The sequence below is a fragment of the Panthera uncia genome (assembly GCF_023721935.1).
Source record: "Panthera uncia isolate 11264 chromosome B3 unlocalized genomic scaffold, Puncia_PCG_1.0 HiC_scaffold_1, whole genome shotgun sequence".
In the NCBI taxonomy this organism is placed as follows: Eukaryota; Metazoa; Chordata; class Mammalia; order Carnivora; family Felidae; genus Panthera; species Panthera uncia.
The window spans coordinates 136289189-136316624 of record NW_026057582.1 but is presented as its reverse complement, the minus strand read 5'-3'; the positions used below and the strand labels follow the sequence as shown (position 1 = coordinate 136316624).

Genomic DNA, 27436 nt, shown 5'->3' with positions numbered 1-27436 from the left:
TATAGTCTGTGTCTGCTTTCTGTCCTACTCTGAGGTAAGGAATTCCAAGTCCTGCTTGTCTCCCAGAGTTGAGGAGACAGAAAGGAAAATTTAAGGGTAAACAGATAAAGGGTGATATCTCATAAATTATTTTGCCATGGCATCTGTCATTATGATTCCACCTTAAAGACTAAGGCTACTTTATTCTTTCCCAGCTCACTTTGTGTGTGCACCCCCAACACACACACACACACACACACACACACACACACACACACTCTTGTGCATTCCATTTAAAAAGACAGCTGAACTAATGGGTGCCAGGCCTTTCTTGTGCCTCTCCGTGGAGCAGAGAGCCCGGTGCTGAATAGCTGCTAACTAGACCCTCTGGCTCAGTGTCTCCCGAGTTTGTCTTTCCTGTAGGACCATCAAGGTTGCCTGGCAACCACCAGCGGGTCGGCCTCTCTCTCGGTTTCCTTGAAGAAAATGGCAACGCTCTCTTTCTCTTACAGCGCAAGCAAGGCCTAATTAGTGTGACCCAGGGAATCAATCATGGAGGGGTTGGGAGCGGTGGTGCAGGATGGTAAAAGGGTGTGAAGAGCACAGGGGAGGGCCCAGTGTGAAAATAGCCATCATTTCTTCATTTTATCTCTTCCTGCCTCCATGACGAACCGAGGGCAGGGCTTATAACAAGCGGGAACTTCTTAGGCTTGAGTCTGAGCTACGGTTGAAGGAATAGGGCACCTCGAATCTGGAGAAGACTCCTTTGAAGGACTGGAGATTGGGAGGCACCTGGGTGGCTCAGTCGGTTGAGTGTCCGACTTTGGCTCAGGGCATGATCTTGTGGTTCGTGATTTCAAGCCCCGCGTCGGGCTCTGTGCTGACAGCTCGGAGCCTGGAGCCTGTTTTGGATTCTGTGTCTCTCTCCACCTGTACCACTGCCCCTCCCTGCTCATGCTCTGTCTGTCTCTCTCTCTCAAAAAATAAATAAACATTAAAAAAATTTTTAAAGGAACGCACACATCCAGAAAATGATACCAAATTTATATCACATGAAGCAAAATTAACAAGAATGTAAAATAACAGGGCATCTGGGTGGCTCAGTCAGTTGAGCATCTGACTTCAGCTCAGGGCATGATCTTGTGGTTCGTGAGTTCGAGCCCCGCATCCTCTGTCTCCCTCTCCCTGCCCCTCTCCGACTTGTGCTCTCCCAAAAATACATAAATATTAAAAAAAAGAAGGATTGGAGATATGGAAGTCTTTACATATTTGGAAGCCAAGAGTGCAGAAAAGGGATTAGTCTGGTTCTAGTTGGCATGAGAGGGAAGCACACATGTGCCCATGAGGATGGAGTGGTTTTGTAAAGCTGTAAGTCATTGATAGAGGAAAGGGTTTGTCTTGGGGAGGCAGTGAGCTCCCTGCAGCACAGAGATGCACACTGAGGAGAGGCGGTGCACAGGTGAGCACTGAAGCCTCTGATGTGTCGGTCTCCAGCTATGACACCCCATTTTCAGTGGGTCTGTGCTCCCGAGTGGACACAGGTGGTTCAGTGTGGGCACCGAGTCTGCCCCACCTGTACCCCGAGTTCCGAGAACCGGCCGTCCTCCGGTCTCCGTTGCCAGGTGTTGGGTATGCTGTTGACATCCTCCTCATACACCATGGGAATTTCAGCCCAAGATCTCCTGAATCCACAGCTCTGGTTGGGGCCACAGCTTCTGCGGCCGAGGCTGCTGCTGGGGGCACTGAACACAGAGTGAGTTGGGTCAGTCTCGTGGGACGGACGGTGGAAAGGCTTGGCCCACTCTTGCCGAAGCGGGCAGCAGCTGTGTGAGCGGGGGACGGGGCAGGGGTTACGAGTGGGACTTCCACAGTGGGAGTAAGGCTGGGAAAATCACGGAGCTCATGACGGGGCAGGGAAGAGGGAGAAGTTGATGCCAAGTGACGTGGAAGCTCATTTCAGATACCGAGCGTGAAGCTGAGACAGGGACAAGGAAGCAGGAAAAGGCTCTTGAGGGACCAGCTGTTACCCGGGGACCAGCACTGCCATTTGGTGTGTGCCTGTGATGTGCCACAGGCTTTCCACTTAATTAATTATCTTTACTCATCAACAATTGCTAAGTCAGGAAATACTATCCCCACTTTATAGGGGAGGAAACTGAGGCACAGAGTGGCCAAGTGACTTGCCCTCAGTGACTTAGGAAACGGCAGAGATTCAAATACAGCTGTGTCTCCTTCGAATTCTACCTCTTTCCACTTTGCTGCCATCTCCCACCCCCCACCCCTGCCCCACAGTGGGTGGGGATCAGGCACTAAAGCTACAGTTGTGCACACACAGCCTGGGTCCCTTGGTCGTAGGGGTGTTAAACCTGAGAGTTTAACATCACTCAGTTGTGCATTCCATGAAAAAAATAGATTTTTCTTTTATTTTTTTAAGTTTATTTTAAAAATTTATTTTGAGAGAGAGATAGAGAGCAAATGGGGGGAGGGCAGAGAGAGAGGGAGGCAGAATTCCAAGAAGGTTCCGTACCATCAGCACAGAGCCCCACTCAGGGGTCAAACCCACAAACCGTGAGATCATGACCTGAGCCCAAATCAAGCGTTGGATGCCCAACCGACTCTGCCACCCAGGCGCCCCATAGATCTTTTTCTTTTAAATGTATAAGCAGATGAGGTGCCTGGGTGGCTCAGTTGGTTAAGTGTCTGACTCTTGATTTTGGCTCAGGTCATGATCCCAGGGTCATGGGGTCGAGCCCCGTGTCAGGCTCCACGATGAGTGTGGAGCCTGCTTAAGATTCTCTCTCTCTCTCTCTCTCTCTCTCTCTCTCTCTCTCTCTCTCCTTCTGCCCCTCTCCTCTGCTCACACACTCTCTCTCTAAAAATCAAATAGAAATACAGTAAATGTGTAAGTAGAGGGATAATAGAGAGAGAGCATGTGCATCAAGGGCACTTAGGCAAATAGCTGGATGACGTTTGACAAATGCATACACCTGTCCGGTCATCGCCCAGGCCAGGATACAGAACACTTCCATCAGCCCCTGTGTGTTTTTCTTAACACAACTCAGAACTCTATCGGAACAGCTAAATATATACATTAGTGGGTCATGTGCCACTAGATAGACCCTAACAAGATTTGCTAACATAGGTGCTGTGTTTTCTCTGCAAACGCTATGGTTTCCAGAGCTCAGAAGAGGAGGGGATGAGACAATTGTACAGCAGATAAGATCCTGAAGCCCAGCATTTGAGATGATTAATGGTCCCTGGGCTGCACTCTTTTTTAGTCTGATATGGAAAGAGGGCAGCCTTGTTTAAATTCTCCCTGTTCCAGCCACTCCCCCGCCCCCCACCAACCAGGCTACTCTGTTATCTCAGCGAAGTCAGAATTAACTCGTGTTTAAACTACCGGGAACCTTAGAGAAGCTGAGTGATTGATAGAAACCCATCTCTTAACAAAGTCAAACGAGAATTTCCGAAGTGTCACCTGGGAACTGAGAACACTGCCTTATAGCCCTTGAAGCTTGGGGGGGTGGGGTTCATTCTCCCTGGCAGGTGTGTGGGGCCCCTGCCGCCCCCTGGCTTTGAAGAGGTGAGCAAGGAGGCCTGGGTGGCCATGTCTGGAGAAGGAAAGTGCCAGATGGCTGGGCAGGTGCTCCAGCTGACTTAACAACCTTATCAGATGCCCCGAGGGGCCCAGCCCTCAGCAGACAGTGATGTTTTGTGAAGGCAGCAAGAGAAAGTGTCCCCACTCCTCCCTTCCCTCTTCCCATCTCTTGAACCTGTCCCACATTGGTCGCAAGGCCATCCATTGGTTCTTAGCTGCTGACTGTCAGTCTGTCCCCAGAGGCTGCTGGCCAGGTCCCCACAAGGACCTTGGCTGTCTCCCAAACTCACCAGTTATGGACTGGCACGTGTGACAAATCACTCCGTGGCTGGCTGTGAGGTAGGATTCCTGTTTGAGTGGAAGGGGATGTATCTTACCACGGCCTGACTGCTCTGCCCTCCTGCACTGAGCCCCGAGCCTCCAGGCTTCAGTTTTTATCAGTGGGATGGAGGGGAGAAGAGAGTAACCCTGGGTGGCCTCACCCGTGGAAGAAGTGGCCAAGCTTCACATCCCAACTACTCTGATTATTGGTTACATATCACGAGTGTCAATCTCCAGTTGCAAATGCCCACCCCAGCCATCTTGGGACAGAGCCCAGTTCTTTCTGAATATACCTAAAATTATGTCCTTTGCCTATATTCAGCCTTTGGAGACTAGGGAGGCTAGATATCCCCAGGATTACAATCCTTCCTGGCACCCCTGCTCCCATAAAAGATAGAAAGGAGCCTCCAGGTCAGGGTGGCCCCCTGCACACATGTGTTTCCCTCCTGCTCACTCCAAATCCCAGGGATATAGAGAAGAACCCATGTACAAAGGGTACCCATGATGACGAGGGAAACAGGAAGAGGGTCAACCGTGCATTAAGTGACTAACAGTTTCCAGAAGGAAGAAACTCATGGGTAATACTGAGCAGTAGCTGAACACTCTCAGTGCTGCCAGAGGACAGGAAAAGCTCCAAATGCAGAGTCCGAGGAAAGGAGTGGCCAGCTGCTTGACCTCTGTTCTAGGAGGAGCTGGAAGAGCTCCTCTGGGGACAGACCCCTGGGGCTCCTGTTGTGTCTGATGGTGCTCTGCATCAGCGACCCTCAAATTCTGCGACACTCTAGAATCCCCAGAAATACCCCATGCCCAGGCTGTACCCCTGGGCGATGAAATCAGAATACTTGGGGAGGGGACCTGGGACCCAGCTGTTGTAAAGCTCCCTAACTGCATTCATTGGGGGGTCATGGTTGAGAACCGCTGATCAAGGGGACACACTCTGTTCCGACATTGGGGAAGGGGTGATCAGCCCATTCACTGCTTGTTCCCACAGAGAGAAGGCTGCTGGTCAATAAGGGGGCTCTTTGTTTTTTTTTCCCCTATTTATTTATTTATTTATTTTAATATATGAAATTTATTGTCAAATTGGATTCCATACAACACCCAGTGCTCATCCCAAAAGATGCCCTTTTCAATACCCATCACCTACCCTCCCCTCCCTCCCACCCCCCATCAACCCTCAGTTTGTTCCCAGTTTTTTTTTTTTTAACGTTTATTTATTTTTGAGACAGAGAGAGACAGAGCATGAACAGGGGAGGGGCAGAGAGAGAGGGAGACACAGAATCTGAAACAGGCTCCAGACTCTGAGCTGTCAGCACAGAGCCCGACGCGGGGCTCGAACTCACGGACCGTGAGATCGTGACCTGAGCCGAAGTCGGACGCTTAACCGACTGAGCCACCCAGGCGCCCCTGTTCTCAGTTTTTAAGAGTCTCTTATGCTTTGGCTCTCTCCCACTCTAACCTCTCTCTCTTTTTTTTTCCTTCCCCTCAATAAGGGGGCTCTTTGGATACACCCCCTGGCCTGGGCCTTCATCACCTGGAAAGGTGGGCCAGTGTCTCCCTCCCTCATGGCCCTGTCTTCACCCTCCCTGCCTGTCCTCCACAGCCCTGAGCTGATCTTCCTAGGGATTGCCTCCGACCCTGTCACTCCAATCCCTGCCCTCCACGGCAGACCAAGAGCAGCTGTGGAGACTCTCCAACAGATCCCCATGCTTTTCTGTCTAGACGAATTTCCTCTCCTGGCCCTAATACTCTGGTCAAACTGAGGGTAGGAGTTCATCTTATTCTTCCTGCACCCCCTCTCCACCCCCAGTGCCTGGCCAGGGGACCCGTGCATAGATGCTCACATAAAGGGCTCCTTTTGCTGAACTGAGCGGTGTCTCTGGGCTGTAGAATGAAGGAAACATGATTTGTCCTTGCTGAGCTGTTCTGGCCACAGATGGCCTATTCTGAGGGGAAAAGGCGGATTATAAGTAGCTTGAAAGCTCAAGCATTTTTCTCAACCTACCATTTTTGGCCGTTATTTGTGTTTTATTTTGAATACGTTCAGCGTAAATATCTGTACTGATTTTGCTGATCATTAAAATAAAACATGTTCGTTAATAAGTCTTAAAAACCAGAAATATAGGGGCGCCTGGGTAGCTCAGTCAGTTAGGCGTCTGACATCAGCTCAGGTCATATTCTCATGGTTCGTGCGTTCGAGCCCCGCGTCAGGCTCTGTGCTGTCAGCTTAGAGCCCAGAACCTGCTTCGGATTCTGTGTCTCCCTCTCTCTCCGTCCCTCCCTTGCTTGCGCTCTGTGTCTCTCAAAAATGAATAAACATTAAACAAATTTTTTTAATAAAGTAAAAAACAAACAAACAAACAAATCCAGAGATACATATGAAGTAGAAAGTAAATCTCTCTCTGTTACCCTGCCCAGGAATAACCATTGTCAACAGATCCATGTCTAAACTTGCTGAATTTTTGTTATCTGTGTATACTCTTTTCTCCCTCAAGTGGGTCCACGCTCTGCATACCGCTTGTCATCAATGAACCATAGTCATGAATGTGCTTTCCAGTTGACACAAAACTCATCTCATGTAACCACTGTCTGATATTCCACCTCCCTTTGTTAAACCAGAGTCCCCTCTTGGTCGACTGTTACATTGTTCCCAACTCTAGCTGTTAAGTATCACTTTTAGTTTGTGAAAAAGTACATTCTAGAAATAATTCATGGAAAAAAAAAATGGGAACAAAAAGCAACAGCACTCACTCACTGTGTCTCACCCAACTATTTGGCCATAGTTACTTCTGGGCATCTCTCTTCCCGTATGTTTTTGCTAAAACATTTTAGACTCAGGGTGTAGGCAATTTGGATCCTCCTTTGACACTCATTTCACCATGAACTTATACCATATTAGGAGTCAGTTGTCCTGACTGTTGGCTTTGGAAGCTGCTTTAGATTCCTTGAGGGGGCTGTACAGAGTTTTCTCAGTCCTTGCCCTGCTGCAGGGCATCTTGGTTGTGATGAACAGTCTGCGAGGATGCTTCCATTCTCCTAAGAACTGTAATTATAATTCCTGGTCAGGGGCGCCTGGGTGGCTCAGTCGGTTAAGCATCCAACTTCCGCTCGGGTCACGATCTCACAGTTCATGAGTTTAAGCCCCGCGGTGGGCTCTGTGCTGACAGCTCAGAGCCTGGAGCCTGCTTGGGATTCTGTGTCTCCCTCTCTCTCTCTGCGCCTCTCACGCTCTGTCTCTCTCCCTGTCAAAAATAAATAAGCATTAAAAAAAATAATAATTCCTGGTCAGAGTGATGGTGCTCTCCTCCAAGATGCTTATCACCGGTTCTATGTGTCAGTAATTTCCTTCAATACCTGTCTCCCAAAGGGAAATACGTGTTCTAGAAGGTGTCTCTCTCCGTGTGCTTTCTCACCTACTCTCCCTTCTGTTGCTTCCTCCCCTGGCAGCTGCTCACCAGACCCAGTTAGAGGTTACTTCTTGAAGACCTTCCCCGACAAAGGAGCGCCTGGGCTTGCTGTCATCTGCTGTGTGTAGCCACATGGCCCCGTGCTTCCACACCCATTCTCTGTTTGACAGTGTGAGTTACTCACCAGTGGATCCTCAGTGGATGAAAGGGAGGGCAATGTGGGGGGTGGGAGGAGGTTGGGGGCGAGGGCAAAAAGGAATGCCCGGTCCACCTCCCACAGATTGCCCTCTGGCTCCCTCCAGGCCCTCTGGTGCCTGGTGGAGGTAGACAGGAGGTTCATTCTAGCTCGCCCACCCCATCACATCTGCCCTCAGAACAGACCCTCCCCCCACTCCACGGTGCTTGGGCTGCCAGACCCCAGGAGTTAGGTGGTGGATGGGGAGGAGGCTTGTGCTTGTGGGTGGCCAGGCCACCCCCCTCTTCCAGCCATCCCAGCTGCCCCCATATACAGGGGCCAGGAAGGACTGTTTGTTCAGTCTTCATAACAGAGGGGTGATTACCGGCGCTGGAGGGGAAGACCAGCCAGCCTTGGTCCCCTCACCTGATAGCCTCCCTAGGTTTTATCGAATCTCTGTGTCTCACAATTACCTGTAATTTCATTGCCTTCGTGGGAAGAAGAGTGCTTTTCCCTGCAGCTAAGATTTTTCACCTTCCCTGGACTTGGCCTCCTCAGCCCCCAGCTTCTTCTCCTCATTTCCAACAAGCATCATGAACAATCCTTCCCCCCACCCCAGCTCTGCCCGCACCCCTACCCTGGCCACTCACTCCTCAGCCATTCTCCCACAGTTGTCCTGCCCCGAGAGAGAGAGGAGGGTGGGACAGGAAGGCCTTCAGGCCCTTCCGGGACCCCCAGCTTGAGGGACACACTCCATGGGGCTCTGTTCTGTGGCTGAAACCGATACTGAAACAGGAGAGAAGGTGCTGATGGTTTCTTACCTCTCTTTCCTCCCCAAAGACCTTCTTCTGACCCTGGATCTCAAGCACATCTAGAAGGAGGAGAGCAGTGGAGCTCAGGTTTGGCTTTACTCATTCATTCATTCATTCATTCACTCACCATTTTAACAAATACTCGTTAGGACTCTAATATGTAGTAGGCAGTTGGCAATCAAGGACTACTTACTTAACACAGGCTTATTCAGCACAGTTCCCAGGTGAGGCGTGGCCATAGACATAATTTTAGGACATGGTAGCTGCCTTTGAGAAATTTCAAATCTGCCTGGACATAGAGACGGTTGTAGATTGAATAGCTGATCGGATCCAGCACTGTTGGAGGTAATACTGTTATCCTTGTTTCAGAGAGGAGACAAGTGAACCTCAGAGCCTGTAGCCCTCCCTCCTCTCACTGCCTGCTTTACCCTTTGTGATTCAGTACTGCCGAACCGCAGACACCAGGTTCTTTTGCATTTCAGACCTTGGCCCCTGTGGTCCCCACGGCCTGGAACACCATCCCTGCCTCTCCTTCGCCATCTTCTGTAGCATTCGTTTTCAGAGTGCTGAGCTGAGTGCCCATCTAGCCACCTTGCACAGACCTCTACCTGAGTGCTCACCGCATCATACAGAAATCAGCTGTGAGCGTGAGTGTCTTTCCAACTAGACGGTAGGCTTCTCCACGGCAGGACTTGTGACTCATTTGCCCCAGTCCTGCCACGTGCCCCAGAGCCTGGTACAGAGCCAGAATTCTAGAAAGATCGGCTGAAAATAACAGATGGGTGAAGTCACTTGTCTAAAGTTGCACTGCTAGCATGGGGTCAAAATGAGATTGGAACCACAGTTGTTGTTACTGTTAGGCGCCTTTATGTGAGTTAGGACAAAGCTCCCTCTCTGAGTGGATGGACTGCAAAAAGAGGCAAGCCTCTGCATGGACCAGTGAGAAAAAGACACTCCATCCCTGGCTGCTGCAGCTCTGTGCCAGGGTCCCAGCTTGGCTGAGCCAGAGCAAGGACAAGATTTCAGCCCCCTTCTTGCTGCCCAGGAGTCCCAGCTCAGACACAGCAAGGGATGGCCTGTTTAAACCCAGGGCAGTCCTCCTCCTTCTTTTTTTTTTTTTAATTTTTTTTTAACGTTTATTTATTTTTGAGACAGAGAGAGACAGAGCATGAATGGGGGACGGTCAGAGAGAGAGGGAGACACAGAATCTGAAACAGGCTCCAGGCTCTGAGCTGTCAGCACAGAGCCCGATGCGGGGCTCGAACTCACGGACCGCGAGATTGTGACCTGAGCTGAAGTCGGACGCTCAACCGACTGAGCCACCCAGGTGCCCCAGGGCAGTCCTCCTTCTGAAGCCCATACTCTTCTTCTCTGCCAGTGAACAGGAGCAATTCTCCCTAAACATTTCTAAGTCAAAAGAAAACTCTAGTGTGTGTGTGTGTGTGTGTGTGAGAGAGAGAGAGAGAGAGAGAGAGATTTTTGGCCAGAGCAACCCTCATCCTGTTGCCTGAGCATAGGTACCCAAGACAGTGGGAAGATTGTCCAAGAAAGACAGGGCTGCAGGGTCACCGAAGATAAAGAAAAACCACTATGGGGACAGGAAGCATTTTGCCGAGAGCATGGAGGGAAGGTACATCTTCCAACAGTTGATAAGAATTTGGATTTGGAATCTGAAGGCTGAGGAACTATAAGCAGAAACTGAGCATTTCCTGGAATTAGCAATAAAGGACTTAACTATAAAGATGTGAGCCTTGTAGGGCGAGAATAGAGTGGCAGATCTCAACGAGGGGCAAGTGAAACTGAGCCTCAGTTTCTGCATCTGTAAAGTGGGGATAACAATCTCTAAGTCCCAGGGGATCAATGACATAATGTAGGTGAAATGATTGGCATAGTAAGTATGTGCTAAATGGAGACGGTGAGATGATCTTCATGAAAAGATTGATGATGATAGTGATGGTGATAATAACATGGCGGCAGTGGTATAATACTTAGGGTAAGAAATGTGTGCCACTGAATATAGAGGTGAAAAGAGCGCAGCCAGCCTCTTCTAGAATAGGAGAAAGAACAAGAGCCTCTCATCCTGCCTTTGTTCCCATCTCCTCCTCTCGTGGCTAATGCACATACCGAGCAGATTTGCTAAAAGCCCTGGCAGAAGAGCCACAGGAGGACTGAAGTGACCGGAGAGGAAGCTCTCAGGTCCTCCAGGCCCCCCTCCCTAACACTCCATCATCCCACTCACTTGGGGACCCTGTGTGCACTAGGACTCCCAAGAGGGACAAAGCAGTACGGGCTGCCGTGGGGGCTCAGGACTCAATGTTCTTCCTCGGCTGGGAGCACAGTGGGAGGGAGCGGTGGGCAATTAGAAGTTGGAACATCTGGGAGAGGCAGGCAGAAGGCTGCAGAAATATCACATGTGTCATCTGAGGCACTGCCCTGCATGTACAGAAGGCTGGTATCAGCACTGGGCAAATCTTTATTGCATGCCCATATGCCTGCCACTGTGTTAGGCCTCTGGGATCAGTAGGTGCAAAACAGAAATGGTTCCTGTTTTCACGGTGATGACTTCAAATGTAGCCGAATCCAAATACTCTGTTAGTTTCTTTTTTTTTTAAATTTTTTTAATGTTTTTATTTATTTTTAAGACAGAGAGAGACAGAGCACGAGTGGGAGAGGGGCAGAGAGAGGGGGAGACACAGAATCCGAAACAGGCTCCAGGCTCTGAGCTGTCAGCACAGAGCCTGAAGTGGGGCTCGAACTCACAGACCGTGAGATCATGACCTGAACTGAAGTCGGACGCTCAACCGACGGAGCCACCCAGGTGCCCCATCTTTTTTTTTTTTTTTTTTAATTTTTAAACACTTACTTATTTTTGAGACACAGAGAGACAGAACGTGAGCGGGGGAGGGGCAGAGAGAGAAGAAGACACAGAATTGGAAGCAGGCTCCAGGCTCTGAAGTGACAGCAGAGAGCCTGACGTGGGGCTCAAACCCACGAACTGTGAGGTCATGACCGGAGCCAAAGTTGGACCCTCAACCGACTGAGCCACCCAGGCACCCCTCTATTACCTTCTGAGTGAAAGCATTCACAGCTACTTAGGCCAAATACTTTGGAATATACTTGCCTCTTTTCTGTCTCTCTCTCTCACTGCTTATCGAAGCCATTGGCAATGTATCTTCAATATATAGTTCACATTTGACCACTTCATACCTCCTTTCTCACTCAAATCCAGGCGACCATCATCTCTTGCTTGGTCTATTGCAGTAGCCTCCTGGCTGGTCTCTCAATAGTCTCCTCTCCCTGTGACAGCCAGAGTGAATAATCTTCTTCTTCTTCTTCTTCTTCTTCTTCTTCTTCTTCTTCTTCTCCTCATCCTCCTCCTCCTCCTCATCCTCCTCCTCCTCCTCGTCCTCCTCCTCGTCCTCCTCCTCGTCCTCCTCCTTCTTCTTCTTCTTCTTCTTCTTCTTCTTCTTCTTCTCTTTTAATGTTTTATTTATTTTTAAGACAGAGAGAGACCGAGCATGAGTGGGGATGGGGCAGAGAGAGAGGGAGACATGGAATCTGAAGCAGGCTCCAGGCTCCGAACCATCAGCACAGAGTCCAACGCAGGGCTCGAACTCACAAACCGTGAGATCATGACCTGAGCCGAAGTCGGATGCTTAACCGACTGAGCCACCCAGGCGCCCTCAGAGTGAATCTTCTGAGACACAAATCTGCTTAAGCTGTTCCTCTGCTCAGAGCCCTCCTGTTGCTCTTTATTTCATTCTGCACTGAAGGCAAGTCCTTGCAAAGACTCAGAAGGCAGTCCTAGTCTTGCCTCTGGTTGCCTCTTTAACATCAGACTCTGAGAGCAACAAAACGAAATCCACTTCCTGGAAGAGGTAGGGAGGAAACACAACCTTGGGCCTCCTTTACCGCTGGCAGATTTTCCTGGAAGCACAGTGTGATAGCCTCCCCACGTGGGACTCTGCATTAACTTGACAAACAGCAAGAATCAGTCATGGGAAGGCAGAGCCTTTTAAAGACATCCCTATAAATAGATATTAAATACAAGTTAAAAATTAAGGACCAGCCTCACACAGGGAGAAGGTGTTTGCAGTCTTACTAAAGGATCCATCTCCAGAATATATAAATAGTTCCTATAAATCAATAAGGAAAAGTATCCCAGGAGAAAAATGAGCCAAGGGTATGCAAAGGCAGGTCAGTGTAAAAGCATGAACGGCCAATAAACATCTGAAAAAACAAATTAGTCAACCTCACCAGTAATCAAGAAAATCTAAATTAAAACAATAAAATGTCATCTGCTGCTAACGTCATGGGCAAAACTAAGAAAGATTGATGACACATAGTACAGGCGAGGGTGCAGAGTAATGAGAATACAAACCGATACAACCTTTTTGTAATTAGCACTCTGACTTTTGAAATGCTAACTTTTCAGGGAGCCTGGGTGGCTCAGTCAGTTGAGCATCTGACTTCGGCCCTTGTCACAATCTCACCGTTCTTGAGTTCCAGCCCCGCATGGGGCTCTGTACTGACAGCTCAGAGCCTGGAGCCTGCTTCGGATTCTGTGTCTCCCTCTCTCTCTCTGCCCCTCCCTGGCTCATGCTCTGTCTCTCTGTTTTTCTCAAAAAAAAAAAAAAAAAAAAAAAAAGATATGCTAACTTTTGACCTAGTAATTCTACTGTTTAATATATGTCTTGTATGTTTATGCTTGTGCCCTAAGGTATAGATAAAAGATTATTCATTGAGGCAGCTTATACAGGTGAAAATTGAAAGAACCCTAAATGCCCATAAATAAGAATATAGTTAAATGAAGGGCGTTCATAGTGTGGAAAGAGTTAGATCTCTAGGTGCTGACTTAGAACAATCTCAAAAATATTACTGACAAATGCAAAAGGCAAGTTGCAAAACGATACGCAAGGCAATATCCATTCGTGTTTAAAGAAAAAAGTGAAGCGAAATCCTATTTCTAGATCTCTGATTGTTCATACATTTGTACCAATAATGCATAGAAAGGCCTAGAAGGATAGATGTGTAATTACGAGGTGGAAGGGGTGGGACTGAGGATGTGAAGGCGAGTTCCAGTTTTTACTCTCTTCTGACATCATTTGCCAGACTTTTACCAGAGAATTGTGTTTGTGTATTATTTTTGTAATTACAAGTTGTGCACAAATGCATTTGTATATTATTGGTTGAATTTACAAATTCATGTAAACATTAAGTCTCTTTTACAAACACAATGGCTTTCCCACATCCAAACCCCCCAGTATACCCATTTCACGGATGGGAAAGCAGGCAGAGAGAAATGACTTGCCAAAGCCACACAACAAGCCAGTGGCGGGATTGCAGGATGAAGCCGATACTCACAGAGAAATTAGAGCGGTCAGCCTGGGGTAGGCACACAGAAGTAGGAAACAATCTTTATCTTCAAGGGCCTTACAGCCTCACTGATGATGAAAATTTGCAAGGTTCCAAGACAAGGTGGCCCAGCATGGTGAGAGCCAAATTACCACGTTAACACTGATGGAGACTAAATGCAGATGGTCCCGACTTACTATGGTTGGGCTCAAGATTTTTCAGCTTTACGACAGCGGGAAGGCAATATGCATTCGGTAGAAAGCACACGTCCGATTCTAACTTCTTGTTTTTTCCCAGGTCAGCGCCATGCCATACGATGCTCTCTGGTGGTGCTTAGCCATGGGACCATGAGGGTGAACAACCGATATTCTGACAACCATTCTGTGCCCAAATGACCATTATTCTGTTTTTGACTTTTAGCACAGTGTTCAACAAATGACATGAGGTAGTCAACACTTTATTATAAAGTAGGCTTTGTGTTAGATGATCTTACCCAGCTGTAGGCTAATGTAAGTGTTCTGAGCACGTGTAAAGTAGGCAAGGCTAAGCTATGCTGTCCAGTGCATTTTTGACTTATCATATTATCTTTTTTTAAATTTATTTTGAGAGAGAGAGAGAGAGAGAGAGAGAGAGAGAGAGAGAGATTGGGAGACAGAGAGTCCCAAGCAGGCTCCATACTCCCAGCGCAGAGCCTGATGTGGGGCTCGATCTCACGAACCATGAGATCACGACCCAAGCCAAAATCAAGAGTCAGATGCTTAACTGACCAAGACACCCAGGTTACCCTCAACTTATATTTTCAACTCATGATGGGTTTATCTGGATGTAACACCACTAAAAGTCATGGAAGATGTGCCAGGCAGAGTGTTGAGAGCTTTAAATGCAATACTTAATTTTATTTCCTGCTGACCTTATAATATAGGTACTACAATTACTATCCCCATTTTACAGATGGGAAAACTGAGGTGCAGATAGGTTAAGTGAGTAAGTAGGAAGTACTGGAGGTCAAATGAAACCAGTTTCACTGCAACCTAACACTCCCTTTTTCTCTTGGGGAAAACTTATATGCCAGAGGTCAGCAGAGAAAAGAAGGCAAGGCCCTATTGTCCTGTTGTCCCTATGCAGTGTTATGTTAGGGACAGGGCACTAGGAGTCCACATTCCAGGGGAAGGGAATTCCTTCTATTGCTCTGTCTTCATGTAGGCAAAGCCTGAGAGTAAGCTTATCAGTGAAGAGAGACACAGGCTGCCTGGATGCCAGACAGGGTGGAGGGGACTTTTACTCTCTGCTGTTGTTGCTGTTGTTATGGGAAATTTCCAACATATACAAAAGTGGAGGGAAAACTGTGATGAACTCAATGTCCAAGAATGCTTTTGGTCTAAACTCTGTCCCACAGGGAAGGCTTTCCTGGAAGAAATAAGAGGAGCTCCAGAAAGTCTTGCCTTCTCCATGGTGGGTGGGAATGGATAGGGAGGGCTGTGGAGGGGCGGTGGGGGGGGGGGAGGTTGGGCTGACCCCTGAAGAGGGGCTGAATAGAGAAGGGGAAGGCCTGCAGCCCACTCACAGCTGTCTCTACAGACCACCCCAGGCACGGAGCTGGGGACGACCTGAAGGTTAGAGCTCCTCCCACTTGTTTTTCAACTTGAGATATAATGTGCATGCCATAGAATTCACCATTTAAAAATGTACAGTTCAAGGGCGACTGGGTGGCTCAGTCGGTTAAACGTCTGACTTCAGCCCCAGGTGATTATCTCACGGTTTGTGGGTTTGAGCCCTGCGTTCAGCTCTGTGCTGACAGCTCAGACCCCGGAGCCTGTTTTGGATTCTGTGTCTGCCTCTCTCTCTCTGCCCCTCCCCTACTCATGCTCTGTCTCTCCCTCTCTCAAATATAAATAAACATAAAAAAATAAGAATGTAGGGGCGCCTGGGTGGCTCAGTCGGTTAAGCGTCCGACTTCGGCTCAGGTCATGATCTCGCAGTCCGTGAGTTCAAGCCCCGCATCGGGCTCTGTGCTGACTGCTCAGAGCCTGGAGCCTGTTTCCGAATCTGTGTCTCCCTCTCTCTCTGGCCCTCCCCCATTCATGCTCTGTCTCTCTCTGTCTCAAAAATAAATAAACGTTAAAAAAAAAAAAAAGAATGTACAATTCAGTGGTTTTGAGTATACTCACAGAGATGTGCAACCAACACCCCCATCTAATTCCAGTACATTTTCATCACCCTGTAAAGAAACCCTGTATTTATCAGCAAAATTCCCATATTCCCCTCTTTCTTCAGCCCCCAGCAACCACTAATTTACTTTCTATTTTCAGGGATTCTGGATTTTTCATATACGTGGAGTCAGGCAATATGTGGCCTTTTATGTCTGGCTTCTTTCACTTAGTATAATATTTTCAAGGTCCATTGATGTCATAGCACATATCAGCACTCCAATCCTTTCATGACTAATCTTCCATTATATAGATATACCGCCTTTGGTTTATCCACCCATCCATTCATGGACCTTTGAGATGTTTCCACTTTGTAGCTATCATGAATAACATTGCTATGAACATTTGTATACAAGTTTTTATGAGGACATGTTTTTATCTCTCTTGATCATATATCTAAAGGAAGTATTTCTGGGTCATACAGGAACTCCGTGTTTAAGTTCTTAAGAAACTGCTGAACTATTTTCCACAATGGCTGTAGCATTTATTTCCGCCAGCAGTATAAGAGAATTCCCATTTTCTGCATCTTCATTAATATTTATTTTCCTTTTTGAGAATTATAGCTGTCCTAATGGCTGAGGAATGGTATCTCACTATGGTTTTGATTTGTATTTCCCTGGTGACTAATGACGTTGAGCAGCTTTTCATGTGTTTGTTGGCCATTTGTATATTTTCTTTGAAGAAATATCTGTTTGGATCCTTTGCCTGCTTTTCAACTGGTTTGTCTTTTTGTTGTTGAGTGGCAAGGGTTTTTTTAAGAAATATTTTTGATGCCGTACCCTGATCAGACATATGATTTGCAAATATTTTCTCCCATTCAGCGGATTGTCTTTTCACTTTCTCATAAGTGTCTTTTGAAGCACAAACATTTTAAAATTTTAATGAAGCTCAATTTATCTGTTTTTCCTTTGGTTGCTTGTGCTTTTGGTGTTATACCTAAGAAACTGTTGCCTAAGCCAAGGTCATAAAGAATTATGCGTATGTTTCCTTCTAAGAGTTTCATAGATTGGCCTTTATATTTAAGTCTTGGTATATTTGGAATTGGTTTTTGTAGACGGTGTGAAGTGTGAAGCTTCTTTTGAGTTATTCTTCAACACCTGCTGCCAGGGAAGCTCCTAATTTTAATTACCAGGCTCAGCACAGAGGCAGCAGGCCCCAAACATTTCCATCTGGGTAGCACTGGATAGTTTAAACTACATTCTCTTATGTGATCTCTCTAATAATCAAGTCAGATAATTACCCGATTTTATTTTGTTTTGTTTTTTTAATGTTTATTTTATTTTTGAGAGAGAGGGAGAGCGAGAGCAAGTAGGGGAGGAACAGAGGCAGAGAATCCCAAGCAGGCTCTGTGCTGTCAGCACAGAGCCCGATGCAGGGCTCGAACCCACAAACCGTGAGATCATGACTGGAGCCAAAGTTGGATGCTTAACCGAGTGGGCCGCCCAGGTGCCCCTCCCCAATTTTAGGTGTAAGAATACAGACTTGGAGAAGGTGAGTGAGTTGCTTAAAATCATGTAGGAACCCGAAAGGCAGAGTCAGAATTTGGTACTAGAGGAGATAACCCTGGAAGAGGGGAGAGGGGCGATGGAAATCCTGGGTCACGGTCTCAGTTCTTCCGCTTGTGTTTGTATGAACTTGTACAAGTCAGGTACCTGTTGGGGTCTCAACTGCATCATGGGTGGGCAAGGGAGTTGATCTTGGGTAATTACAATAATACTTTAATGAGCACCTACCACATTCCAGGCTCTGTGCAGGCCGCTTTAAGTATACCACCTCTAATCTTTCCAATAACCTTACTAGGCAGGCAACTCTTCCTTTCCCAGAAGAGAAAATGAAAACTGTGCAGTCAGTACCTGAGAACACAGTCTGGAAATGTCAAGGCTGGACAGAGAACCCAGCCTGTTTCCTCTCTGCTACCTACCCTTCCTGAGTCTGTGTGCTTATCTGTAAAGGTTAATTAACGTTCCTTCCTCCTATGATTGCTGTGAGCAATGTGGGCAGAGCCCTTCATTCGTGGGCTGAATCCTTACTGGGCACTTACAAGACGCTAAACCCAGCTGTAGGTGAGGATAGAACAGAAAACAAGACAAAATCCCTGCTCTCATGGAGTTGACATTCTAGAAGGGGGAAAGGAAACAGAACAAGGAAAGAAATTTACACACACACATCAGGTAATATCAGACAGTGATGAGTGCTAACAGAAAACAGCGGGTGGCAGTGGAGTGAAAGCAGCCAGGAAGCCATCAGGTGACTCATGCACACAGAGGACTGAATGATCCAAAGGAGGCAGAGAGGGAAATCTGGGGGCAGACTGTCCAAGTAGAGGTTATGGGACTAGGTTAGTGCAAGAAGCTTCTCTGTACTTCCACTCTGTGCCAGCAACTGCTTTGGGCAGAGTGTTCAGAAATGAATACAGTCCAGTGGTCCAAGTGCTCGCTGTGAGGGAGGAGACAACACACAGCAGATCATTTCTTGGCCGATGAATGGGTGCATCTAATTACGAGGCGAAACATTAATTAAAAAAATTTTTTTTAAGTTTTATTTTTTTAGAAATTTTTAAATGTTTATTTATTTTTGAGAGAGAGAGAGAGAGAGAGAGTGCAAGCAAGTGGGGGGAGGGGCAGCAAGAGAGGGAGACAGAGAATCTGAAGCAGGCTCCAGGCTCTGAGCTGTCAACATAGAGCCCTTCGCGGGGCTCCAACCAAGAGATCATGACCTGAGCCGAAGTTGGACTCTTAAACGACTGAGCCACCCAGGTGCCCCTTAAGTTTTATTTATTGAGAGAGAGAGAGAGAGAGAGAGAGAGAGAGAGAGAGAGAGAGAAAATAAGCAGGGAAGGGGCAGAGAGAGGGAGAGGGAGAGAGAGAGAATCCCAAGCAGGCTCCAAGCCTGATGCAGGGCTCGAACTCATGAACCCTGGGATCGTGACCCAAGCCGAAATCAAGAGTAGGACGTCTAACCGACTGAGTCACCCAGGTGCCTCTGAAACATTAATTTTACCCATGTTTTTGCAAACGTGTCCTGCAGGCGCGGAGACCTCACCGTAAGAGCTCACCAACGTGACCAGTTTAGTGCTCCCTGTTAATTTTTCCTTCACAGCCACTGGGCCCCTGTGGTTTCGATTCCCCCTCCAGGCACCAGGGTGCGCTGTATCTTCTCTTGGTGCCGGCTGACGACGACGCCGCGCTCTCCCCACTTCTTGCTGAGCCGCACTTCCGGCGGCAAGCGGAAGCGGGGACTCGCAGCCTCCGGAGCCGGAGGCATGGCGGGGGCGGGGCTGGGGGAGGCGCGTGCCGAGCAGGCCGGGGGGTCCGTCTCCCCGGCCCTTTGAACCCGGAGCGTACAGGTGAGGACCTCTCCTTTCTTGGCCCAGCCACCAAGCCCGTCAGGCCCTTCCCGAGGCCTCCCCGGCTTCCCGCCGCGGGGCGGCCCCCTCCCTGCCAGACGCCGAGGCTCCGCGGCCCCCGCCCTCACTGAGCGGTCTCTTCCCATTGAGGCCCCGCCCCGGGCTTCTCTTTCCGGGGGCGCCCCCTTGGGTGTGTGTGCCCGCCCCTCGGTATCCCCTTACCGTTTTTGGGAGCTGTCACGAGGAATTGGGGGGGGGGGTGCACCGGCTCCCGTGGGGAAGCCGAGACGCAGCAGAGGAAAAGGACATGTCTAGTGCCACTCGACGAGCTAGTGGCCCGATCCAGCCAGGCTTTCTTCTCGTTCCATAAAAAACGTGCCGAACGCACACGAGGGGCCAGCCCCATCGCTAGGCTCTGAGAAAACTTAGGTGACCTGTGTGGACGTGGTTGCTTCCTATCCGGGGGGTCCCGTTTAGTGGGGGGACTAAATTATTAAACGCACAACCCTGCAAGTACAAGTGCGTATTCAAGTCGTGGCCGTTACTGTGGAGAAGACAAAAAATAAACGGGGAGCCCTGTGTTGGAGAGAATGGTCAGGGAAGACTTCCTGGAGGAGATGGCAGTTAGGCTGCAACTTGAGAAGTTATGGCAAGGGCCTGGGGAAAGACGTTCTAGGCAGAGGGAACAGCACCTGTGGATACCTGAGTTGGCAAAGAGCTTGGGGTGAGGCCGGTCCAACGTGCAGGAGATGAAGCTTGAGAGGTGTCACGTAGTGTGATGGGCGTGCAGAACACCCACCACCTAGTGCCACAGATAGGAGTAAAATGCAGGGACAGAGTTGCAAGCGTGGTTAGTGCCGTGAAGGAGAGGTGTGGCCAGTAAGTTAGTATTTTAGCTAATGGGGAGTCGAAGGAAGACTCCTCTGAGGAAGTGATGATGAGGCTGATGGCTGAATTGGGAGTTAACTCAGCAAAGGGAGGAGGAGAGCTTTTTTAGATTTGGTTAACAGCAGGTGCCAAGCTTCCGAGACAGGAGGTAGGGTCCCTCTTGAAGAAAATAAATGGTTAGAGTTAACGGGAAAAGATGAGGCCGGAGAGGCAGAGCTGAGACCTTTGAGCATCTGGTTGGCATGTTGAGGGCTTGACTCTTCTCTTTAAGGGCAGTGGGGAGATACTGACCTGTATTAGTCCACAGGGGAAAGGACGCGGTCACCAAAGCATTTTGGAAAGGTCACTCTGGCTGTTGAAAGGAGTGGATTTAGGTAGGAAGCTGGTGCAGTAACGCAGACGTGAAAGTGTAAAAGTTCGGAGAAGGTGCCGGCAGCTTGTGATTGGAGTAAGTGGAAGATTAGAGAGGACTCTTTAGAGGGTAGAATCTCCAGAGTTTGGTGACTGATCAGGGGGCTGAGGGAAAGAGGGATCAAGGAAGACTGTCAGGTTTCTGGTTCCTGCTAGCTGGAGAGTTGCTAGGCCATTCACTGGCCTGAGGGAGCTGGGAGAGGGCCAGATTTTAGGACACTCGTAAGTTCCTCTCTTTTTTCCTAAGTCTCACCCTGACTAGAGGGGACTTTCATTACATACTTTTTCTATAGTGTTTGAATTTTTATGAGCGTGTACTTTTATAATCAGAACAGTGAGAGAACAAATTGAAAAAGCCTTGAAAGACTCCATGTCTCTCAAAATCACAATTGTGTGATATAAAATTGTGTGTGTGTGTACGTACAGAGAGGGAGAGAGAGAGGGCACGCACGCTGAGGGAAGGAAATTCAGTGACGATTTCCTGTACGATTTGGAGCTGAAGCCAACAGGTCGTCAGCTCCACTCACCCCACCCCTTCACACCCATCACCCCAGTTACTGGTGTCTTTCTCTTAAAAAGACAAATCAGAGAGGGGCGCCTGGATCGCTCAGTCAAGCATCTGACTTGGGCTGAGGTCATGATCTCGTGGTTTATGAGTTCAAGCCCCACATCGGGCTGTCTGCTGTCAGCATGGAGCCTGCTTCGGATCCTCTGTCCCCCTCTCTCTCTGCTTGTACCCCACTCGTTCTGTCTCTCAAAAAAAAAAATATATGTATATATATATAAAAGACAAATCGGAGAATTTCAGATGGGACTATGCAAAGTGTATCCCAATTTTCTTAGAATTAAGCATCTGTTTTGCTTAATATGATCAGTGGCTCTTTCTTAGCTGAGCAACTCTAGTATGCACTTTATCCGACTCAGCAGTTCGTCTGTTAGATGGTGTCTGGTCCCTATTCCACCTGTTCCTGGGCCTCGTCTGCCTTTCTCATCCCGGTCTGGTCTCCCTCTGACTCCAACCCAGTCTTAGGTTGGCAGATTTGCCCTCGGCAGGGATTGAGTGAGGCAGTTTTGTATGCTGTTTGGTATTTTAAAATGCTTCAACCTTAATACTGTGTTTTTAAGGCTGAATCAGAATAGCCACATCAATAACGTCACTGTTACAAGGAGTAGCTGTGTGTGACTTAATACCGTATCGTTGTCAGCTGTGGAGGATTTTGCTCACTTGATCATGCCAAGGGTCTTTGAGAAAACTTATGAGATTGCTTTTAAACTCCCACCGCTTCTTCCAAGCATCTGTTATTAAGTTTGTATCTTATTGGCCGTGCACATTCTGTAACTGATTGTGTTTTCCTTTTTGCTCTGGCTGCTGAGAAAATCAGGGCCAAATGAGACGGTTGGCAGTGCTGCAGGTCCGTGTGGTGTGCCTTTCTGCGTACGTCTGGCTTCGTCTTATTGTCCTACCTTAGTTTTCTCTTCACAATTATTTTCTGATTAAAAATTCTGAGTACAGGTAATACTTTGAATATATGTAATCTTTAAAGAATGACAGTACAGTGAGTGCTGATTTAGGAAAAAAATGTAACCTTGGAGTTGCCAGTGTGTCCCAACCCATATCCAGTTTCTTACTTTTCTCAGGTAACCACTGTTCTAATTTTATAATACCTTTGCTTTTGATATTTGTGTTCCATATCTATTGATGGCTTTTATTTATTTATTTATTTATTTTTAAATTTTTTTTATATCAGACAAAATAGACTTTATTTTTATTTTTTTTTCAATATATGAAGTCTATTGTCAAATTGGTTTCCATACAACACCCAGTGCTCATCCCAAAAGGTGCCCTCCTCAATACCCATCTTTAAATTTTTTTTTAATGTTTATTTTATTTTTGAGACAGAGAGAGAGGGAGACACAGAATCAGAAGCAGGCTCCAGGCTCTGAGCCATCAGCCCAGAGCCTGACGCGGGGCTCGAACTCACGGACCGTGAGATCGTGACCTGAGCTGAAGTCGGACGCTTAACCGACTGAGCCACCCAGGTGCCCCTATTGATGGCTTTTAAACTAGAAATTGTTTGAAGCTTATGTAAAGAGAAACACACAAAATACTCTGCTGCTTGCTGTTTTCATTCATCATTGTGTTCTGAGATTCCTTTAGGTTGTTATGTGTAGCTAACATTAATTAGCTAAGCATTAATTTATTGCTTCATGAGATTCCACTGCATGAATATGCCTGGAAGAATTTATCTAGTCTTCTGTTGCTGGGCATTTGGAGTGTCGTCAGTTTGTGCTATTTCTAACGGTCCTGCCGCAGACATTCTTGTTATTTACGTGCAGATATTTCTGAAGATCAGGGTTTCTCATCCTTAGCACTATTGACCTCTTGGTCCAAATGTGGGGGGCCGGCCTGTTTACTTGGCAGCATCCCTGGCTTCTGTTTGGTGGACACTCATAATGCTCCGGTTGCTCCAGTGAGGAACCGGTGCCCAAGATCAGTGGTTGGCAGACTTTTTCTGCAAGGGGTCAGATAGTAAGTAATTCAGTCTTGTGGGCCCAGTGGTCTTTGGTCTCAACTAATCATCTATGCCTCTGTAGGACAAAAGCAGCCATAGGTAACCTGTAAATAAATGGGTATGGCTGTGTCCCAATAAAATTTTACTTAAAGACAGGCAGGCAGACTAGATTTGGCCTGAGGGCATTATGCGCTCTCTTGCTGTAATCTAGATCAGTAGGGAATATATTTTATATCCTCACCCAGTGCGTGTAACTCATATGTATAATTGAAACAAAAGTTTCATGAAATCGTACTTACCCTTACTGTATGTGGTACAGTTCGGTGTTTTCTGTTTTTGTTCCACTTTTTAAAATGTCTGGTATATCCACTAAATTTATTTCAAAGCCTCATCAATGAGTTGTGACTAACAGTTTGAGAAATTTAGTTTGCTCAGTCATAGAGATACGCACATCTTTCACTGGACCAGATAGTATCTATGCTTATGTACAGCATTTCAGATCCCTTTTAGAAGGAGGTAGGGTATAAATAAATACCACACTGTGTATATGTTTTTATTTCTAAAATATAGATTAGGTCAGTCACTCCTGGTTAAAACCCACAATAGCTGGTGTGGCATTGGTGTGGCCTGGCGTGACGTGTGAAGTGTTTTCTAGTCTGCCTCCAGTCTGCTTTTCTAAGCTTCTCTTTTATTACTCACTCTGTGCTTCCTGGGCTCTAATCACTTGGAATCTCTCTTCCCAAATGTATCACGCCTCTCTCCTTCCAAGTGTATTTCATCCAAGTGAACGCTCCTCTTTTACTTTGCCTTGTGAATTCTTTACCCTGCAGGGCCCATTTTGAAAGTTGTTCCATGCATTCATTTAACCTACTTGTGAGCACTTGCTGTGCCTCGGGTTCTGCCCCAGGTGGTGGTGGGGATTCAGCAAGGAATTGGGCAGGGTACCTGGGGTCTTGTGTGTGGTGACAGATACTAAAAAGGTAAACAAGATAATTTAAAAATGAGAAGGGCTGAAGAAAACAAAATAGGGTGAAATGACAGTTGGTGTGGATGGGAAGGTAGGGAGAATCTGAGAAGTTGCTCTTTTAGCTGAGATTTGAATGGTGACACAGAGGCAGCTCAGCGCTTCAGAAACTTTCTGCTTCCTTCCGGCTTCCACAGTTTCCCAAGGAATCCACAGATGATTGCCTTGTTCCCCTCCGGACAATATATCATTTATCTGGTTGCTTGCAAGATTTCTACTTTGTGTTTCCGTTTTTAAGTTTGACTGTGATGGGTCTGGGCATAGATTTCTTTGTGTTTATCACGCTTGGGAACTTCTGAATCTTGAGTTTACATCTGTGAGGGTTTGCTTTCGGATTCTCTATTGTATTCCATTGGTGTATTTGTCTGTCTTTATGTTGGTACCACACTTAAAAAAAAAATTACTTTGGCCTTGTAATATGTTTTGAAATCAGGAAGTCTGAGTCTTCCAACTTTGTTCTTTCACAAAATTGTTTTGGCTGTTTGGGGTGCCTTGAGATCACTTGTGCATTTTAGGATGAATTTTTCTATTTTTGCAAAAAACGCCATTGGGATTTTGATAGGGATGCATTGTGTTTATACATTGCTTTGGGTACTATGGACATCTTAACAGCCCAGTAAATAGATTTCTTTAATGAATGTGCACTGAATGTGGCTGTTAACACTGAACAACTCTGATGTAGTTCTAGGTTTATTCTCTTGAATATTCCCAACATCTAAGCGTGCTTTGCAGGTGTTCCTAGTGAATCAGGTCCTTCCCTCAAACCTGTTTTTAGACTCAGAAATGTTGGGACCACTTTCTGACTCTAATCTGAGAAGGAGAACTGCTGATCACTGTCATCTTGGGAGTTCCTGGGTCCAGGGTATAAGGAGGAAAAGCTTTGACTTTCTATACTTCTGTACTTTCTATACCTTTCTAGATTTGTATTTCGGCCAATTTTGTTTTGTTTTCGTGACTTCTTCACTTTTCCGTGCAGAGATGTGATAATGGATCATCATGTTTCCACCATCAAACCTCGAAGGATCCAGAACCAAAATGTCATTCACCGCCTGGAACGCCGACGGATCAGCTCGGGCAAGGCAGGCACCCACTGGCATCAGGTCCGAGTATTCCACCAGAATGTCTTCCCCAACTTCACGGTCGTCAATGTTGAAAAGCCTCCTTGTTTCTTGCGTAAATTCTCACCTGATGGACGCTACTTTATTGCTTTCTCTTCAGACCAGACGTCCCTCGAGATCTATGAGTACCAGGGCTGCCAGGCAGCCGAGGACCTACTGCAGGGCTATGAGGGGGAGATCCTGTCCAACGGCAATGACCAGCGGTCGGTCAGCATCCGCGGCCGGCTCTTTGAACGCTTCTTCGTCCTGCTGCACATCACCAACGTGGCCGCCAACGGTGAGCACCTGAACCGGGAGTGCAGCCTCTTCACTGACGACTGTCGCTGTGTCATCGTGGGCTCAGCTGCCTACCTCCCGGATGAGCCGCATCCTCCTTTTTACGAGGTGTACCGCAACAGTGAGTCCGTGACCCCCAACCCCCGGTCCCCTCTGGAGGACTATTCCCTCCACATCATTGACCTTCACACCGGCCGCCTGTGTGATACGCGCACCTTCAAGTGTGATAAAGTGGTCCTGTCGCACAACCAAGGGCTGTACCTGTACAAAAACATCCTGGCCATCTTGTCAGTGCAGCAGCAGACCATCCACGTCTTCCAGGTGACCCCTGAAGGCACTTTCATCGACGTGAGGACCATTGGCCGCTTCTGCTACGAGGATGACCTCCTCACCGTGTCAGCTGTCTTCCCTGAGGTGCAGCGGGACAGTCAGACGGGCATGGCCAGTCCTTTCCGAGATCCCTTCATCAACTCCCTCAAACACCGGCTGCTGGTGTACTTGTGGCGCCGGGCGGAGCAGGACGGGAGTGCGATGGCCAAGAGGCGCTTCTTCCAGTACTTTGACCAGCTGCGGCAGCTGCGCATGTGGAAGATGCAGCTTCTGGACGAAAACCACCTGTTTATCAAGTACACTAGTGAGGACGTGGTCACCCTGCGGGTCACGGATCCATCACAGGTATGCGGTGCTCTCCTGCTCTTTGCTCCTCCCATCCCCTTGGGAAGATGGGAACATTTCTGTCTTTGCCTATAGCCAGCCTCTCCGAAATTGGCATTTCATGTAGTCTTGAGTTTTTGTTTTCCTAGGCCTCAAACTCAAAACAACTCCACTTTTCTCTGGCCACGTGTATTCATTTGGACAAACGGAAGCTAAATCTCAAGCCATTGGCATGTGGATAGTCAACTCTGTCATTATTACCCTGATTCTTCTGCAGAGCATTTTCAGTACCCCTGAGATAGAAGCCCAAATGCTACAGGGTTGAAGTTTGGACTGCCTGTGGATAATCCTGCCTTGATTTTGTGAGGCTGTGATTAGTGGTCTGACTGCTTTAGTTCTAGGAATGAGAATGAGCCCACCATACCAGAAACATTTTCTAAAAATTTAGCCTCTCTTTCCTGCCCAGATGGTTAATGTCAATATACTTCTTCATAAAGCCTTTAGAAGGTAACTAATAGGTAAGCTCATCTGGCAGTTAAGTTTTATGACTTTACTCTGACCTTGCCCATGCATAGATTGTAGGGCAGTGAAAAGATTAAAAGGAAGCCAGAGTTTCTTATCCCCCAAGTGAATCATCAGGACTTCAAGTATTAGGGTTTTTCACTTTGGATAAAAGATCTCTTTAGGGGAGATAGCTATTTCTCAGATGGGAATAAAATGGTGTTAAGGGCACAGAAACCTGTAAGACTCTTGGGTTGAAACACCATGTTGAAATTCAGGGTATTTTGGGCATTTCTCTTTGAGAGGCTCTCCACTTTAGTGTTGATCAAGTAAGATACCTACCTTTCTATACCTTTGCCCCTCTGTTCTATTTCCAGAATCTCTCCTTAGATAGGAGTTTGGGAATTGAGAATAGAGAGCAAACCAGTAAACCACAAAGGGGGCTGAGTCTGGTATCTCCCACTGACTTGCAGTTGCTTCTGTCATAGGAGAGACTGTATAGGGCATTGTTTCCTGAGACCTTACCAGGCATCCGTGGTAAAATGTTTTCCAGTATTTTTCTTCTGAATCATAGCCTGTGTATTCTTCAAGGTGGTGGGGAGGGGGAGCGGTGAGTAATAACGGTTGGATGTTACTTTTTCTGGATTCTTCTTCTTCCCTATTAATGATGAAGTCACCCGTTGAGCCATCACGAAGGAGCATCTAGTGTATCTTATGTGTCATCGGGGGTTGGTAGTGAAGCCCTTGACTTCTGTACCCTTCTGTCTTGTATTTCCCAGTCTGCCCTGGAGGCAAGCCTAGTAAAGGTTTGTGTAATTTTTTTTTTTTTTAATTTTTAAAAAAAATTTTTT

At 47.3% G+C, this 27436-nt stretch overlaps 1 protein-coding gene and 1 long non-coding RNA gene across 9 annotated transcripts in view; both read left to right on the top strand.

Moving 5' to 3' along the window:
• LOC125910285 (uncharacterized) overlaps positions 1-18940 on the top strand; it is a 35412-nt gene extending 16472 nt beyond the window's left edge. For 2 of the 3 annotated variants that reach the window (XR_007453935.1, XR_007453936.1), the window contains exons 3-6: positions 7346-7476; positions 8321-8379; positions 13945-14092; positions 18882-18940. This is a non-coding gene — a long non-coding RNA (uncharacterized LOC125910285). The remainder of the gene's footprint in view (positions 1-7345; positions 7477-8320; positions 8380-13944; positions 14093-18881) is intronic. The other variant, XR_007453937.1, reaches the window with a different exon arrangement.
• Positions 18941-19083: 143 nt separating this feature from the next.
• Positions 19084-27436, top strand: part of DET1 (DET1 partner of COP1 E3 ubiquitin ligase) — a 54087-nt gene continuing 45734 nt past the window's right edge. For 5 of the 6 annotated variants that reach the window (XR_007453933.1, XR_007453932.1, XR_007453931.1 and 2 more), the window contains exons 1-2: positions 19132-19200; positions 25013-26105. Coding sequence is in view for 3 of the 6 variants with exons in the window: in XM_049614068.1 (XP_049470025.1) it covers positions 25023-26105 (1083 nt within the window). In the remaining 3 variants the exon portion in view is untranslated. Of the gene's footprint in view, positions 19201-25012; positions 26106-27436 lie in introns of all 6 variants that reach the window. The other variant, XM_049614070.1, reaches the window with a different exon arrangement.